Source organism: Eucalyptus grandis, chromosome 1 (genome assembly GCF_016545825.1).
Source record: "Eucalyptus grandis isolate ANBG69807.140 chromosome 1, ASM1654582v1, whole genome shotgun sequence".
Lineage (NCBI taxonomy): Eukaryota > Viridiplantae > Streptophyta > Magnoliopsida > Myrtales > Myrtaceae > Eucalyptus > Eucalyptus grandis.
Window position 1 is genome coordinate 3,349,869 of NC_052612.1, and position 17,245 is coordinate 3,367,113.

At 37.9% G+C, this 17,245-nt stretch overlaps 1 protein-coding gene across 1 annotated transcript; it reads right to left on the reverse strand.

The window, feature by feature from the left end:
• Window positions 1-8,620: 8,620 nt before the first annotated feature.
• Window positions 8,621-9,400, reverse strand: LOC120292777. Its single transcript, XM_039311198.1, has one exon. It carries the CDS (start codon window positions 9,398-9,400, stop codon window positions 8,621-8,623), a length of 780 nt encoding a protein of 259 aa, XP_039167132.1.
• Between the last annotated feature and the right edge of the window lie 7,845 nt (window positions 9,401-17,245).

Here is a 17,245-nt window from a genome sequence, read left to right on the forward strand (position 1 = left end):
TCAAACCCATATCTGCTGGTAATACTTACAGCATGCGCAATATCAGGTCTAGTACATAGCATAGCATACATTATGCTTCCAATAGCGGATGCATATGGTATCTTTGCCATCCGCTCTCTTTCTTCAGAGTGTTGGGACACATCTCCTTAGAAAGACGGATCCCTTGCCTAAAAGGCAATAATCCTCTCTTGGAACATTGCATGTTAAATCGTGTTAACACTTTGTCTATGTACGTAGATTGTGAGAGGCCAATCAATCGTCTTGATCTATCTCTATAGATCTTGATACCTAAAATGTAGGTTGCCTCTCCTAAATCTTTCATGGAGAATTTCTGTGACAAGAATAGTTTTATCGATGATCATTGGTACATCATTTCCAATCAAAAGTATATCATCGACATACAAAACCAGAAATGCAATTGCACTCCCACCGATCTTCTTATATACACAAGGTTCATCCGGATTTTGATGAAGCCAAACGATTTGACTACCTCATCAAAACGAATGTTCCAACTTCGGAGGCTTGTTTGAGTCCATAAATGGATCTCTTAAGCTTACACACCTTCTGTTTTTCACTATTGGATTCAAAACCACGTGGTTGTTCCATATAGATGTCCTCATCGAGAAAACCATTTAGAAAAGCCGTTTTGACATCCATTTGAAATATCTCATAATCAAGGTGTGCAGCTATAGCCAACATAATCCGAATGGATTTTAGCATGGCCACAGTGAGAAAGTTTCGTCATAATCAATTCCTTCTTTTCGACGATATCCTTTCGCCAACAGCCGTGCTTTGTAAATTCCAATTTGACCTTCAACATTCATCTTCCTCTTGAAGATCCATTTACAGCCAATTGGTACAATACCATAAGGCAGGTCAGTCAAGGTCCATACCTCATTGGAATACATTGAATCCATTTCGGATTTCATGGCTTCTAGCCATTTACCAGAATCGATGTCCAACATCGCCTCCTCATAGGTTTTAGGATCACTGGGTTGATCACTATCATTCACAATGAATAATGGTTCAATATGATCAACCGAGTGTCTATAACGAGTAGGTGGGCGAGACGTTCTCGCACTTCTCCTAAGAGGTTGTGTATCAGAAGCTCCCACTTGAATCGTAGATTGGTATCTCGAACTCGGTAGTTTGGCACTTCATTATTTTCTTCTTGTAAGACTATTTTCCGCCCAAGCACCACTTTCTTGGATGAACCGATTCTCCAAAAAAAAGAAGCGTGCTTGCATACCAAAATTCTTTGGTTTGAATGAAAATAGAAATAATATCCAAGAGTTTCCTTTGGATATCCAATGAAGCGACCTTGTTCGGATCTTGCCTCCAATTTTTCCATTTTCAGCTTTTCACGAAAGCTGGACAACCCCAAATCTTAATATGATTAAGACTAGGTTTCCTACTATGCCATATCTCATAGGGCGTAGTTGGAACAGATTTGGACGGCACTCTATTCAGTATATACAGCAGTCTCAAGGGCATATCCCCAAAGGGATATTGGCAAATCGGTGTAACTCATCATAGACCGTACCATATCTAATAAAGTACGATTTCTTCGTTCAGATACAACATTATGTTACGGAGTTCCGGAGGTGTCCATTGTGATAAAATGCCATTCTCTTTAAGAAAGTCCAGAATTCAATACTAAGGTATTCACCTCCTCGATCCGATCGAAGAGCCTTAATACATTTTCCGTTTGTTTCTCAACTTCAGCCTTGAATTCCTTGAACTTTCAAAGGATTCGGATTTGTACTTCATGAGGTATAAATAACCATACCGTGACTGATCATCGGTGAAGGTAATGAAATAATTATAACCACCTCTAGTAGTTTCACTAATTGGTCCACATACATCTGTATGTATTAATTCTAATATGTCAGCAGCTCGCGCACTTTGTCCCACAAAAGGCGCTTTGGTCATTTTTCCTAGAAGACATGCCTCACAAGTCGAGTATGACTCAAAATTTAAAGGATCAATGTATCCATCATTACTCAACTTGTTAATTCTGTCTTCTCCAATATGACCTAATCGGAGATGCCAAACATACTTTTTATTTGGACCGTCTCTAGGGCGTTTATTAGTTATGGCATTTATATCAATTCTATTTTGCTTATTGACATTGGTAATCGCATTACCGGACATTGTAATGGTATAAAGATTGTTGGTTAATAAGCTAGAACCAACACATATTCTATTATGATAAATAGAACATACATCATCAGCGAAAAGAAAATTCATAATTCTCTTTACCCAGCACGAGGTATAGAGATGATGTTCCTAACAGCATTCTTATAATGCAAACAGTTCTTTAAAACCATTACATGTCCATAAGGGAAACATAAACGAAAAGTCCCTATAGCTAATGCAGCAACTCTTGCTCCATTGGCAAACGTCGAGACAATCTCATTTCGCCTTAGCATCTCGCTTATTTCAGATTCTGCAAAGACATACAAATATGTGAAGTTGCAGCAGAATCTAGAACCCATGAGCTGGATTCAGCACTAACCATAAGATTGGTTTCAATAAGCATAGACACCATATCTTCATAAGGTCGGTTCTTGGGCTTGACCTTCAAGCTCGCGAGGTACCTCTTGCGGTTCCTCTGCAAAGTGCCCTTTGACACCACAAAGAATGACATTTCCCTTTATCAATCATGGGTTTTGGTTGCACAACACTTGAGTTTGGCGCCCTCTTCCATTTATTCTTCTTTAAAATGGTCTTACCCTTTGAAGAAGAAGCCTTAGCCATAGCCACTACATTTGGCCTCGTGTTATGCATTTCCTTCTCATAAACTACCAACATGCTATGTAACTCATCAAGAGTTTTCTCCATCTTATGCATGTGGAAGTTTTGGACAAAACCAGAGAAGGAATCGGGTAAAGATTGGAGGATCAAATCCACAACTAACTCATTGTCCATAACGAGATTCAGCCTAGCCAATTCTTCAATGTGCCGATCATTTTCAAAGCATGATCATTAAGATGATCCTTCAGCCATCCTCATACGGTACAATGCCTTAGATATCTCATATCTAGAGGTTCGACCATTCTCATCAAAGTATTCCTTTAAGTGCAAAATGATCGACTCAACATCTTCCATAGATTCATACTTCTTCTGTAATTCATTATTCATAGAAGCAAGCATATATGACCTAACTTTTAAGTCATCATCACGCCACTTATCATAAGTGACACGCTCCTCTTGGGTCTCACCCTCAGGAAAGGAGGTTGGCATCTTTTCATCAAGCACATACCCAATTTTTCTGAATTGAGAACAATTCTCAAATTCCTCACCCAGTGAAATTGGGTCCAGGTCAAACAATTCTTGTCAAGTATAGAAGCGAGTGGGTTTGTGATCACCATTTTCAGAGTAATAATATATCTGTTGCAGAAAATAAATTGTTAGCCGTTGTATCTTTCAAAGTAACTATTTCATTTTGGCCTTTAAATGAAATAGATCCTCCCACTAAATTTATATTCGAATCCCATACTCCTTAAGATGGGAAGCGGTAATCTTTGTTGGGTAAAGATTACTAGTGGGGATTGGAGTCCCACTAGCCCAAAATCCACCTCACCTAACAGTTATTGGTGTCCTATGAACTTAATGAGTGAACTAGCTTGCTCAACACATCATATGTGAATCCCAATCATAACTTCGGCCTCTAGACCATGAAAGCCTCACCTAACAGTTATTGGCATCATGATCATAGTTAAGTCTAGCCCATTGTCTCATGCAAGTATTGAAAACACAAATAATTCCCTCACCTAACAGTTATTGGAAATCATTTGGCTCCAACCCCACAACATCATATGCATAATGGAGTGGTCCAATATTATAAATGGTAATTAACCCCTATGTATCCATAACTAGTTAATTAACCACTATAATATTGGATCAAACCACGACAATGGAAGGCCACGAGTCCGAAACCCGTTTCGACTTAATGTTCTTTGTAAGGAGATTTGGGTCGTTATTAACGGTCTCACTTTGCACATTAACCGGTTTAACATGCATGATACCATAAACACAATAAATAAATAGATATCACATAATATCTATCCTATGTGGTGATCATGGAATTATGGTTCAATGGGTCTCGAGCCAAAGAGACCCATTTAGCCATTTTAATATTTTAATAATATGGACCTGCTCTTCACTTTTTCTTCAATCTTTGAACTCTTCAAAGACCGGGCCCAAAGAGCTCACCGGTGTAATGGCTTCTCCAATGGCTCCTCTTCTCTTGTAGTATTTACATCAACAATTGAAATACTAACCTATACTAAAATTACATATCAAGAAAAATTAAAGTAAAATAAAAGGAAGGACGCAGCCTCCATTTAATAATTACATCCCCAAAAAGAATACCTGTAATCATCATACATTCATCCATACAACAATCACAACAATTAGGGATTTTCCATGATCACCACCCTTCCTTACGAGCCATAAATTCAAAATTTAAAGCTCTGGAAGGCATGCATAAAATTCTGCATATCATTTGCAAAATATAAACATCAAGTATAACAAGTTATGGATTTTTGATTCAAAATTGTTTTGTTCTAATTTTTGCTTTGTTGATTAAATTTATCACATAAATCAATCAACTTCTATAGGCCACATAAGAGCAAGAGAACCAATTCTCTTAACAAAAGTAAATTGGCCATTAGAATGCAAAAATATATTTGAACTATAAATCAATTAAACGCACGAAAACGCCTAAGGTTGGCTCTGATACCACTGTTGGGTTTTCATGAATCATGTATAAGAAATATTAACATAAAGTACGCAGCGGAAACAAATATATATTTGACACATGATTTTCCTTAGGCATTGTTCATGCGTTTCAATCAAAAATCTAAACATAAAAGGGAGTTAAACGAAATACCTCTTTGAAGCGCGCTTTGAAACGAGTCGGTTCGGTTGTTCTACAATTCGAGTCCCACAAGCGTCGGACCTCTAGTTCGAGACACACCAACAACGAACGTCGAACGGAAGAGAGAACCTTCGGATATTCTCCACTTCGATCGTGCTAGCAATCATGTGGAAACAAACCGTCGTATCCTTGAAGTATAATAGTCACGACCCGAACGCGATAACGTTCTTCTTTCTTGCGTCTCAAAGACACAAGAACACGCACACAATTTGCTCTCTCTTTTCAGAAAAGAAATTACTCTCGTATGTCTCTAAAACACAAGAAGCATGCCCACCTTTTCTCTGTCTTTTTAACAAAAGGAACACTCCACTCGTCGCACCAATTTTTAACTCTTTTAAGGCATTTATTAGACGAGCACTTCACGGTTCAGCAACGGTTGCTGATCGTGGGATGAGCAACCGTTGCTGATCCTCACGATTATGCACGATTGTGCATAAACGGTCAGCAACCGGCCGACCGTTCGTGCACAATTTCGTGCATGATGGTCAGCGATTGCTGATCGTGCATGCTACGTGCATGATGGTCAGCAACTGCTGACCATCTCACACGATTTTTGTGCAAATCGTGCATGTGCACGATTTCGTGCACATGCACACTTTAATTAGTTAATTAATTAATTAAACAGATAAAGGATTAATTAAAATAACATAATCCTTAGCAGCTTTAGGGCATTTTCTAACAAGCCGACCTCCTCCAATATCTCGGAACTCGCTTCCCACGAGGTGTTGGTGACGAGCGAGAGAAGTACGTGCCGGGCCACCAGCTGATCGACTTCCGAACCGATAATCCGGCGTCAATGGGCGGAGCGGAGGTGGAGGCCACCGCACCGCTCGCCGTCAAAGCGGATGCTCCATCGTCCGTCGGTGTGGAGGATGGAGGGCGACGCTAGTCCCCTGGTTCGAAAGGAGGAGGCTTGGAGAGGAGACGGTGGACTACCCAACGAATGTATGGAGGCTGGCTCATAGCCAACGCGCGAGTCGAAGAGGTTCCTCCACGTCGTGCTGGACGTCGAGCAGGCCGCCCGAGCGGCTGCGGTAGACGATCTCGTCGAGCGAGTAGGACCCGGAGGCGGTGAAGTCGCAGCCGAAGGGGACGTACTTGGCGGAGCAGGCGTGGGCCTGGCGGTGGCGGCGGGCCTCGTCCCTGATGTTGTGGATCGTCGCCGTCGCCGTCGCCGGGGAGGGGAGTGGCTGGTCGAGGCAGGGTCGTAGGTGGAGGCGCAGGACACGGCGAGGGTTTGGGGTCAGAGAGGAGGGAGAGTAGTACATCAGCATGGAGGGCGCCAACGCCATCGCTTCTGCGTTGTAAGGAGGAGGAGCGGCGGCGGCGGCGGCGGAGTGGGGGAAAGGGGTTTGGCATGTGGAATTATCTGTATTTTGTTTTTCTCTATATTTTTATAATTTTTTGGATTTATCATTTTCGGAAAATTGGATGATGAAACTCGAGGGGATACTCCAGGAATTACCCAAGTTTATTCGTATTTTTGAGGCGTCGCTTCTTTCGTATCAAGCAGCAAAGAGACACGTGTTTTATGAGCGTACAAAATGAATAAGGGGTGCGAAAATATGGCGATGTTCCTTAACATCCCCGGCTTTGAGAAAATTACTATTTTTTGTGTAAATTTACAATTTATACCATCATTATCATTTTACCTTAAGAAGTACAACCTATCAATTTTTTAAAATATAATTATAAGTACACACCAATGTATTTACCATAAATAAGAGTAGACACATGCAAAGACTTACCATGAAAAATGAAAATCCATCAATTCTCCGCATTAGTCACAAATATACACAGACTAGTAAATTTTATTCAAACCAACATCTGTAGAAATGCCATGAGGAGTTAAATAAGACAATTGATGTGGATGAAATATCTAAGCAGAGAATTCGTTATTGACCACACTTGTAACGCTGTGCTCGCTGTCATCTCTATCATCCTTGTGATCGCTATCATCTCTATCATCGCTATCATCCCTCTCACTGGTGCGAAACGTCTCTTCCCAATATTCGCGGTACATGCCCCATTCCTGTTTGTAGAAGCTACCGAGATGAGCCATCAACAACCAAACAAAGATAAGGAGCTCTCCCCCTTTACTCAGCACCTGCACATGTGTCTCTCTCTTAACATTAATTGCTGCATATACCAACAGAAAAAGCCAGACGTCGCTCATCCTCTTCCACTTGTCCTCTTTATCTTTCCATCCGTGGGCCCAAAGGAGCCCAACGGTGAAAGGGGACTCCAAAGGGTCGACAGGAACGTCACTTACTGAAGGGGACGACTTTTCAACTTCCACTCCATTACACAATTTTTCACATAGCCCGTTCAGATCCTTGGTCGCATCATCAATGAGGCGCCGTAGCTCATGCAACGTCTCCGCCGATACCATTTGTGCAATGCCCACCATCCCCGCATTGGACATCAAATTAGGCTGATTAAGAAAAAGATATAACATATAATCGGAGAGAATCTTGTTGAATTCTCTTTGATCAACTATGTCTGAGTCAGGTGGGGTTGTAGAGCTCATGGATTGTTCATCTTTATTGTAACATATTTCAGTAGCAATTTGCAACGCTATAATAAGGTTGTGTATATTAGCCTTGCTAACACGGTTTGTTATATAGTTGAGATACTGCGATGTTTTATTAGGGAAAGACTGATTACTCTAGACTATTATTGCGTTTAGTTCAGCATTTGCAAGGGGCTTTGAGTCCAATGCAAATGCTGAAAGCCCAAAGCTACTTTGGGAAATGCAATTGTGTTTGGTAAATAATTTCAACATTTGGCAGAATGTTGGAAGCCCAAAGCTAGTCCCTACCAGCTTTGGGCTTTCAGCATTTTGAAGGCAAGTTGAAAGCTGAAAGCCGGCTTCAAAGTTGAACCAAACAGTCCAGCATTTTCCCAAGGGACTTTCGAGGCCTGAAAGCCCCTTGGAAATGCTGAAGCATATATTTGTCACCAGTTCCGACAACTTAGATTTCTGTTTCACCTCATTAAAGATAAAGATCCATAGCTTCTTCATAAAGAGATTTCTGGACACATGATTCGCATTTGCAATAGATGATCTTTTACCACAACACCTCGCTATTATCTCACCAACTTGAAGGAAATGAGAGATGATCTTGTCAACTATTCGGAATGGAAAATTGCAGATACCTTCGAAAACGTTGATGCCCAAAAACTGATTGCACTTACGTATCTCTCTCGGACTCTCCTTCAATGCCTCCGAAAATAGGTTGCAAGCAAACATGGATTCTGACCACCTTCGAAATATTAATGGTGTATCAAAGACCTCATAAGTAACATTAGTGTTAGGCTCTACTTCACATGTGGCATATCGGGGCTTCCTCAAGTAATCCATGGTGGATACCAACTTGTTGAGAAATGAATCTAGTTTAGATGACCCAATGGTGTTGCACTTGATTTTGCCAATAGTCCAATTAGAGAAAACAAGTATGAATAGAGCTATCCCATCAATAATTATCCCTCCAAAAAGAAGGATATAAGTCATTTTCACATCGAGTTCGGGGAGTTCATACTTCTTCAAGCGATTGAACAGGGCCAAAGCCAGCACAATGCTAGTGAAGGCTATGATGCGGAAAATGTAGCTCCATTTGTGACGTATTGTCAATGCCTTTGTGTGGAGCTCCTCGTAAATAAAATTGAGTTCAACTATATGACCCTCAACGCATCCACAGCAGAAACTTTGTCAAAATAATCCATGCTTATTTTGCGTTGCTTTTTTGTGTAGATGAGATCTGCAAAGAAGATCTTGAAGATTTGAAAGAATGAGTAAGCATGCTTTACCACAATGTTCTCAGCAAGCTTTGCTCCTCCTTCATTAGAACATCCATATCCACCCCCTTCAACATTGAGTTCTTCAAGCAATTGCAAGTTTGCATCTATTGTTAGCTCGTTATCTAAGAGCATTGATTCTCGGAGTTTTGGGAAGCTCGAGAGATAAAGTGTGAGCGTCCTCTCTGCAATTTTTATAAACCCCGCAAGAAACACTAGGATTGTTGGGATCGCCAGCGACTTATCGCTAGGAAATATCCGCACAAATACGTAGATGGCGGCACCGACTTGGAAGATGAGACTGAGCAAGTGTCGCCGCCAAAGTGAACTGTCCTCAAGAGAGAAGGCAGTGATGGTGTCCGGACCGCCAAGATGTAACAAGAGAAATGGGGGCCAAAATGCGTGAATTACTCCATCTTCTTCTGCTACATGGGCACATGAATTGCCTCGACTGTGAGATATGAGCCCAACTGCAAATGTAGCTACCGAGTCAGCCATCAAATAGGCCAACCATAAGAGGAAGATGATGGGGCAGCTTGCTGTTTTCTTTCTAAGTGGTGCAAATAGAATGAGAGAGACTTGAAGCGAGAGGCTCAGTACAACAAAACCTCGGATGTTCCATTTGTTCCACAAATCCAAAATGAAGCTAAATGCCATGTTTTTGCATAGTTTGAATTTTGTCTCTTCTCTCTATATAATTTCGATTACGACAAAATTATCCTCAGAGTTTACATGCACCAAGAAAATAGTGCATTGCAAACTCTATAAGGAAGCCTTGAAGTTGAAATTGACGAGCAAGGCAAATGGTTGGGAGGTGGTTTGGGTGATGCTGGGGAGGGTCAACGCTTGGGACTAGGGAGGATGAAGAAACACGTGCAGGGCACTGGCCTTGCTCTGCCTCCCATTCCCGCAAGGATCACAATAATTTATATATGTGGCCTTGTACTGTGGTTTTCCTTTTTCCTCCATTAAATTATATGATATTATCATTCTATCATCGTCATGAAAACAAGATATTTGCGTATCATTTTTTATTTATTGAAGCTTGAGTTTTAAAACATGGACGCAGCCAGACATTTAAAGTCGTGTAAAAACTACATCATATATTAAAAAAGAAAAAAACCAAAAGGTATATTATGGGGACAACCTATTTATGGTCGCAGCAAATTAAATATTAAACACCTCAAATCCTTCCTTAAAAAAGTTTATCTTAACATTTAAAACTTGACATGAAAGGGTCTGCCTTAAATAGGTTATAATTATGAGTCGACGTATGCCCTCCTAATACAACAATTCTAATTAAGACAGCGAGCCAAAGCACAAATGTTTTAGGGCCAAAGCTTCAAAATGACCTAAAGTAAGAGGCTTAGTATGATGAAGCTTTGAATGTTCAATTTATTCCACATATCCAAATTGAGTGCCATATTTATTTTTGCTTAGTTTGAAAATTGTCGCTCCTCTCCAATATAATATTGGTTACAACAATATTTATAGACACACACGTTGAGGTTATTCCTTATTTGTTTATTAGCAAATACTTTATGTCGGGTTGATGTTTTATCTTTATATTGATTCTATCTCAATTCTACTTACACGTCTATTTGTAACTATCCAAGTATTGAATTATAAATTTCAGTATGAGTTAAATGAAATATTTGGCGATCCAACATTTAGCAAAACACTTGTAAGATACCATTGAAAAAGTTATATGAGTGTGCTTTTATAGGATAAGTAGATCGACCTAGTTGAAGAACAACATAGTTATGCAAAATATCAAATGAGCATTCAAATTGAGACTTAACAAAATTATGTATTACCTAAATACATAGGAGAAAATATTTAGTGGCTGCTAAGGTTGTGTGTGTTTTTTACTAAAACCAATGAAAAATTGACACGTGTCCGCTGATGTGGAATAAAAGTTAAAAAAAAATAAAAAATCTGCATCTGTCCACCCTTGGAAGCTTCCCCTCCGTCGTGCTCTCCGTCTTCCTCTGTCCTTGCTCTGTCATCCCTTGCAGTCGGCTCGTGGTCGGCCCCATCGACGGCCGAGCCACTCCTCCATCATCATGATGGCTCGCAGTGGTTTTCCGTCCAGATCTAGACCGGATCGTGCCTCTAGATCTGGTCTCGTCCATGGCGACGGGAGAGGTCGAGATCTCGAAGGCCATGGACAGAGCCTAGATATCAAGGGGGGTGGAAAGAGGAAGCCATCTTCTTGCAGTCGTCCTTGCAGTTGGCTCGTGATCGGCCATGGCAGCGGGCGAGGTTGAGATCTCGAAGGCACGGACAGAGCTCAAATATCGAGATCTATCGTCCCTTGCAGTCGGCTTGTGGTCGGCCATTGATGAACAATAGAGACGACGCCTGAACGCGTTCGACCATGGATGAACAATGACGATGACAGCCATGGACGAGCGACGATTTCAGCCATGGACGGCCAGATCTCGAGAACGACGAGATGGAGAAAACAGAGGGAGCCGGCCATGCTCGCTTGGATGCAGCGGTGATCTGCTTGGTCACAGAGCCGGCGACTCTGCTGGTTTCCGGAAGAGGAAGAGGCGAGAGAGCTGAGGGGGGAAAGTTTTAAAAAAAAATTATTTAAATTCCATGTCAGCTGACACGGATTGATGGACGTGTCAATATTTTAGTGGAATGAGTGAAAAATGTGTACCGCATATGACGCTGCAACGGTGATAATAAACCACTAAAGATTTTCTCAATAGATAAGACATTTAATCAATATACGATGCAGTCATATGTGGCTGAAGAATGAGTATTGTTTGATCACACTACTATATTTTGAAGTATTAATTCCTCAGTTTATAGAACCATATAAAAAAACACAAAATTGATTGCACAAGCATCAATTTGACCAAAATTAAAGTTCACTAATGAAATTGAACACCTACTAAGAATTCAAAGACTAAATTTTTGTTTTGTCTCTTCTTTTTATTAATCTAAAAATACAATACTAGTTGATGAAATCAAGTAGTAAACGATGTGAGATATCTTTATTGAATCTTTAAATATGACTCACTTGTTCAAATAGTTAAGGAAAGTTTGTTGCATCATCTCTTTTATAAATCGGTTTATCATTTTCTCTTCACTTTTGTAAAGGGGTGCTCATGTTGATTTTAGATTGGGTCCTTTTATTATGGGGAAAATACCTAAAATGCATCTTATTGTTGACCCAGTGACTAATTACACCCTCTATTTATGCAAATACAATTCACATACCTCTAAGCAAAACCCTAAATTATAAAGATCAAATTGCCCCTTCTGGGAAACTCTTTTAACATCTTAGTTTGGGTTTGGGTGGTTTGGTTTTTACTTTGTTTCTAGTATTTTGGGTGAATGTGAGAATTTAGGATTTGTGAAAAGTATTTTGAAGAAAATAACATTTTTATATAGGGACATCAAGATAATTGATGTAAACATATACAGTGACCTCCCAAGATAAAACCCAAGTATGTATTTAATATTTTCAAAAGTAGAAATTTATAAGTGATCATTAGGTAAGACTCGAGGCATAGTTTTGGTATCTTACCTTTTTCTTTACTTGGACCCCAAGTAATGTTCCTCTCTTTGTCTTTTTTTTTGGGTCACGAAGACCCCACAAAATGTTTTAAACTTGCACATGATTTGTGAGTCATGTTTTCTTTTCTTCTTTTGAATTTGTTTTGCCAGAATTTGTGAGTCAAGTTGGGTCGACACTTGCATTAACTAAGTGCAAATCAGCTTACTCAATACCAACCATCGAATTACGTGGGTCTCGTATCAGGTTCACATAATTCAACAAATGGGATGCATTGATCTCATCATCAATTGTTTGATTTCATCATTGTTTCTCCTAGAGAAAGATACTGAGCTTCGAATGTTGAATTTTGTCTTCGGCACAAACAGACTCGGCCATCAAAACTTCCCACCACCAAAAGGAAAACTAGTAGAACAATTAGTGGCCACTTTTCTCATTGAGTGAGCAAGCCTCTATCTCGAGGAAGTTACCATGGTTGCATTCGGCCCACTCATTGTCTTCTCTATCACTACCTCTATTTTCAAATTTATTTCATCCACGTGTGAATATCTTTTGCATAAGCGTTTACTTTGAACCCTTCTCCATATTCTACATCATTTCCCTACAAAACTCAAAAGAATTACCAAAAAATCATAAACCTATTATATGGATTCTATTTTAATTTTAAACTTTTCAATTTGATCAATTTAGTTCTAAATTTTTTGAAAATTTGCTAATGCAATCCTTTTGACCAAATTTGGCCAAAAATTGTTCATATGGATGCCGGTCATCTTACGTGGCATGACGGCGTTAACGTGAATAATTTTTGTGAATTTTTTATATTTCTTTTCATTTCTTTTCTTCCATTTTTTTTCCATTGTGGCCATCGAGTGTCATCAAGGCCTTGCAATGGACAGTGACCTTCACTAATCATTGGGCGAGGGCTGCCTAGCTCATAGCCACAATGGCCTCGTCAAGTGACTGGCGAGGGTTGTAGGCCATCGGTGAGGCCCGATGACCCTCACTAACCATGGTGGAAAAAAAAAAGTTTATAAAAATTGAGAATTTTTTTTTAAAAATTGCATAAATTGTCACCATTAATGTCCATGCCACGTAAAATGGCCGACGTCCACATCAGTGTTTTCCAATTAAAATTGACCAAAAAGACTAGCAAATGGTTAAAAGGTTTATGATTAAATTGACCAAATTCAAAAAATTTAGGATTGAATTAAAATACGTACAATAGGTTTATGACTTTTTTTGTACTTATCCCTTACGTGTTTGCTTTTCTATATGCGCTTGTCTACATCACTCATCCATATTTGACTCATTTATTAATCATGTCAAACCTTCAAAAACCCAACATGACACTTTTATAAATAAGTCGCATAACATGATACGTTTAAGAAATAAACCCTTATAAAAATATGTTCAAATGAGTAATAGAGTGCCTAAGTCTATCTAACTAGATCGCATTGACCCAGGTAACATGTTAACTCAATTAACTAATCGTGTCTTAGCCTGTCATAGACAGATTGAAAAGGTCAATTAGCAAAGCACACAATTTTTTTTTATTTGTGTATAAAAAATCATTACATTTAAACTCAATTTGAATAAGGTTACAATCATGTGTCCTTTTCAGGTCATGTTAATTAGGGTCTAATTCTCTAAAAGCCCCCACCTTCAGGTACAATTCCAAATTTTCCACGAACTTTTTTTTGTCTAAAAAAATTCACCAAATTTTGCTCTTGTCCTAAATTTGTCCACCTGTCCAAAACTTGCCACTAGTTTCTTCAAAATTATGAATATCTAGGCCAGTTAGAGATTCATTATTAGAACTTGCATCTTCATCAATATTTTCTCCCTCATATGAAATAACATCAACCTCCTAATATCGATACATTGAAGAAAACAATAACAATTTTTTGATAATGGGTTAATAGGGGCAGATTTGGACTAAAGTGAAAGTCAATAATTTTGTTAAGACGAAAGAAAATTTAGGTTAGAATCGAGATTAACCTAATAATGGGCTTTTTTAAAATGAAATTAGGCTTGTTAATCAGTGATTTAAAAATATTGGCCATCCGACAAAGCGATGCTACAATTGCTAGCCTGATTCTCTTTCTTTAACTTAGACCCCCTTTCATATTCTTTTTACTTTATTCCTTTTTTCTTTAACTTAGATTTTTTTTTCCTTTTTTCTTTAACTTATACCCATTTATATTCTTTCTTTTCCCCCATTTCACCCAATGCTCTTAGCTTTTACGAGAGTACGTGATTTAGGAGTCACACTTTTTCCTTTAGAAAAAATTTTGACAGGAATTTGTGAGTCACGTTGGTGTCTTATAGTTGATGCACAACTCTTGGGCCTTTATTTCAAAATAAACTTATTGAATAATTAAATTAATAGATTATACAATTGACCTTAAAATCATTAACCATTGTCCCTGCAAAATTTGGAAACAAGGAGGTGTTTTGAGCTTTAGAAAAGGATAGAAAATTGTCTCGGACATTCTAGTATGTTTTTCCAGATTTCATTTGTTTAACATCAATAATTCTTAAAATGCGAGAGAGCCATAAGAAAATAAACATGCAAAAATATTAAGAAACGTCATTTTCTTCCTTAAATCGACATTTGGGATCATGTTAAATGAAGAAAGAAAGGATGAAGTAAATTCTTTGTATCTGTTGAAAGCAAAGATTTCAGTTTTTGCCTTTACAAAAAAAAAAAAAAAAATCAGTTTTTGCCTTTTCCTTTGTTCTTCTTGTCGTGTTTTTTTTTTTTGTTTTTATGGAATTATTTCTAAAACCACTATTAGTAGTTAGGGTTACGTGGATGAAAAATCTGTTTAAAGTAATTGAAAGGGGAAAAAATTATATCCAAAGTGAGTAGTACGTGCAGAAATGGTTTGTGTGCAATTTGTTTTTGCAGTTCAAGTGAGTAACTACACGTACGAAACTTGAAAAAAATTTTCTCCTTCGGACAATTATTTTATGAGATTAGTGTTCATATCAGCGGATTTCATTAATGTTAATTAATGAAATGATGACGTTGAACGTTTAGTTCAAGTGACTAGTCGAACCGATTGTTTTGCAAACCTTGAGTGATTTGACAGGATTGCAACAAAATGCAAAATATGCATGTTTTTTCTTTTTTTGAACAGAGCAACATATACATGTTACTTACCAAAAAAAAAACATATACATGTTGAAATGACTCTTTATTTGTTTGTCAAAAAGACTTTATCTATTCAAAATATAGGACTGTAAAAGAATTATTAACCATCCATTCCTCAAATATAATGAAGCTCAAGAGAGATCTACCTTGAGTTGGTTGAATCACTAGTGGGTAAAATTAAATGTTTACAAATGTGTCACGTGTCCCCGAAAGTGGAAGACGCCATTACGTTATTAACTGTGAAACTCAACCATTATTATGTACTTGATAAGATAATGACACCTTAATTCAACCAATGACAAAATTCCAAAAGAAAATTTAATTTAGCAAAAGAAACGTAAAAAAGAAAACTTGCCCTTTAATGAGGATGATTGATATAAGCCAAAGCCATATTGGAGTTACTATACATAAGACGCTCCAAGAAGGCATCTCCCACCAAAAGCAAGTGGCGACAGGTTTTTCACAAATCTCAAGAAGCTCTCTTTATCTTCTTCTTTTTTTTTTTTCTATTTGTGGATTATTGATTTCTTTAATCTGAAATGGTTCCCATACTTTCTCTTCTTCTTTATCAAACAACGTTAGCCGTCATAAAATTAAAATTTATAGTAATACAAAATTTGTCTTTTAAGATTGCATGAGCTCAATAAGCTTTGTCCATATAACGGGCAAACTATTCTTTTCTTCTCTTTCGTCACCCTTGTGCCTTCTGTCCAAGTAGGGCAAAATATTCTTCTTCTTCTTTTCTCACATTTTTCTCTCTTTATATGCAGGCCAATTATTTAGAAGGATTAAAAATTTCGGGTAAAGATTATTGCTTATTTATGCATTAAATGACAGAAGAAAAGTATTAGATGTGTGAGTGATGCTTCTTGTTTTGTGCTAGGCTCATATTTTATTGTCAAATCATTCCTAGAGGCAATAAGTTTTCCACAAATCTCAATGATCTCTCTTTATCTTTCGTTCTCTTTCTAGATTATTGATTGCTTTGACCTAAAGTGGTTCTTTTACTTTCTCTTCTTTTTTATTAGACAATATTAAATGTCATAAACTAAAAATTTATAGAAATATAAAATTTGTCTGTTAAGATTGCATGAGCTCAATAAGCTTTGTCCATATAATGGGCAAACTATTCTTTGCTTCTCTTTCATCACCCTTTTGCCTTCTGTCCGTGTAGGGCAAAACATTCTTCTTCCTCTTCTTTTTTCTCACCTTTTTTTCCCTTTTATATGCATATCAATCATTTAAAGGAATTAAAATTTTTGAGTAAACATTACGGCTTATTTACAAGTATCCAATGCATTAAATGACAGAAGAAAAGTATTAGATGCATGAATGATGCTTCTTTCTTTGTGCCAAGTGCATATTTTATCGTCAAATCGTTCCTAGAGGCAATAAGTTTTCCACAAGTCTCAGGGATCTCTTTTATCTTTCTTTCTATTTCTCGATTATTGATTACTTTGACCTGAAGTGGTTCTCTTACTTTGTCTTCTTTTTTATTAGACAATATTAACTATCATATAATTAAAATTTATAGAAATATAAAATTTGTCCTTTAAGATTGCATGAGCTCAATAAGCTTTGTCCATATAACGGGCAAACTATTCTTTTCTTCTCTTTCATCATCCTTTTGCCTTTTGTCCATGTAGGGGAAAATATTCTTCTTCTTTTTCTTTTATTTTTTCCCTTACCTTTTTCCCTCTTTATATGCAAATCCATCATTTAAAAGAATTGAAAGTTTCAGGTAAAGATTATTGCTTATTTATAGGTATCCCATACATTAAATGACAAAAGAAAAGTATCATATTCTTGC

Bases quoted from the DNA above. Each gene is read 5' to 3' on its own strand.
- LOC120292777 (XM_039311198.1), bottom strand. From the start codon at position 9,400: ATGGCATTTAGCTTCATTTTGGATTTGTGGAACAAATGGAACATCCGA.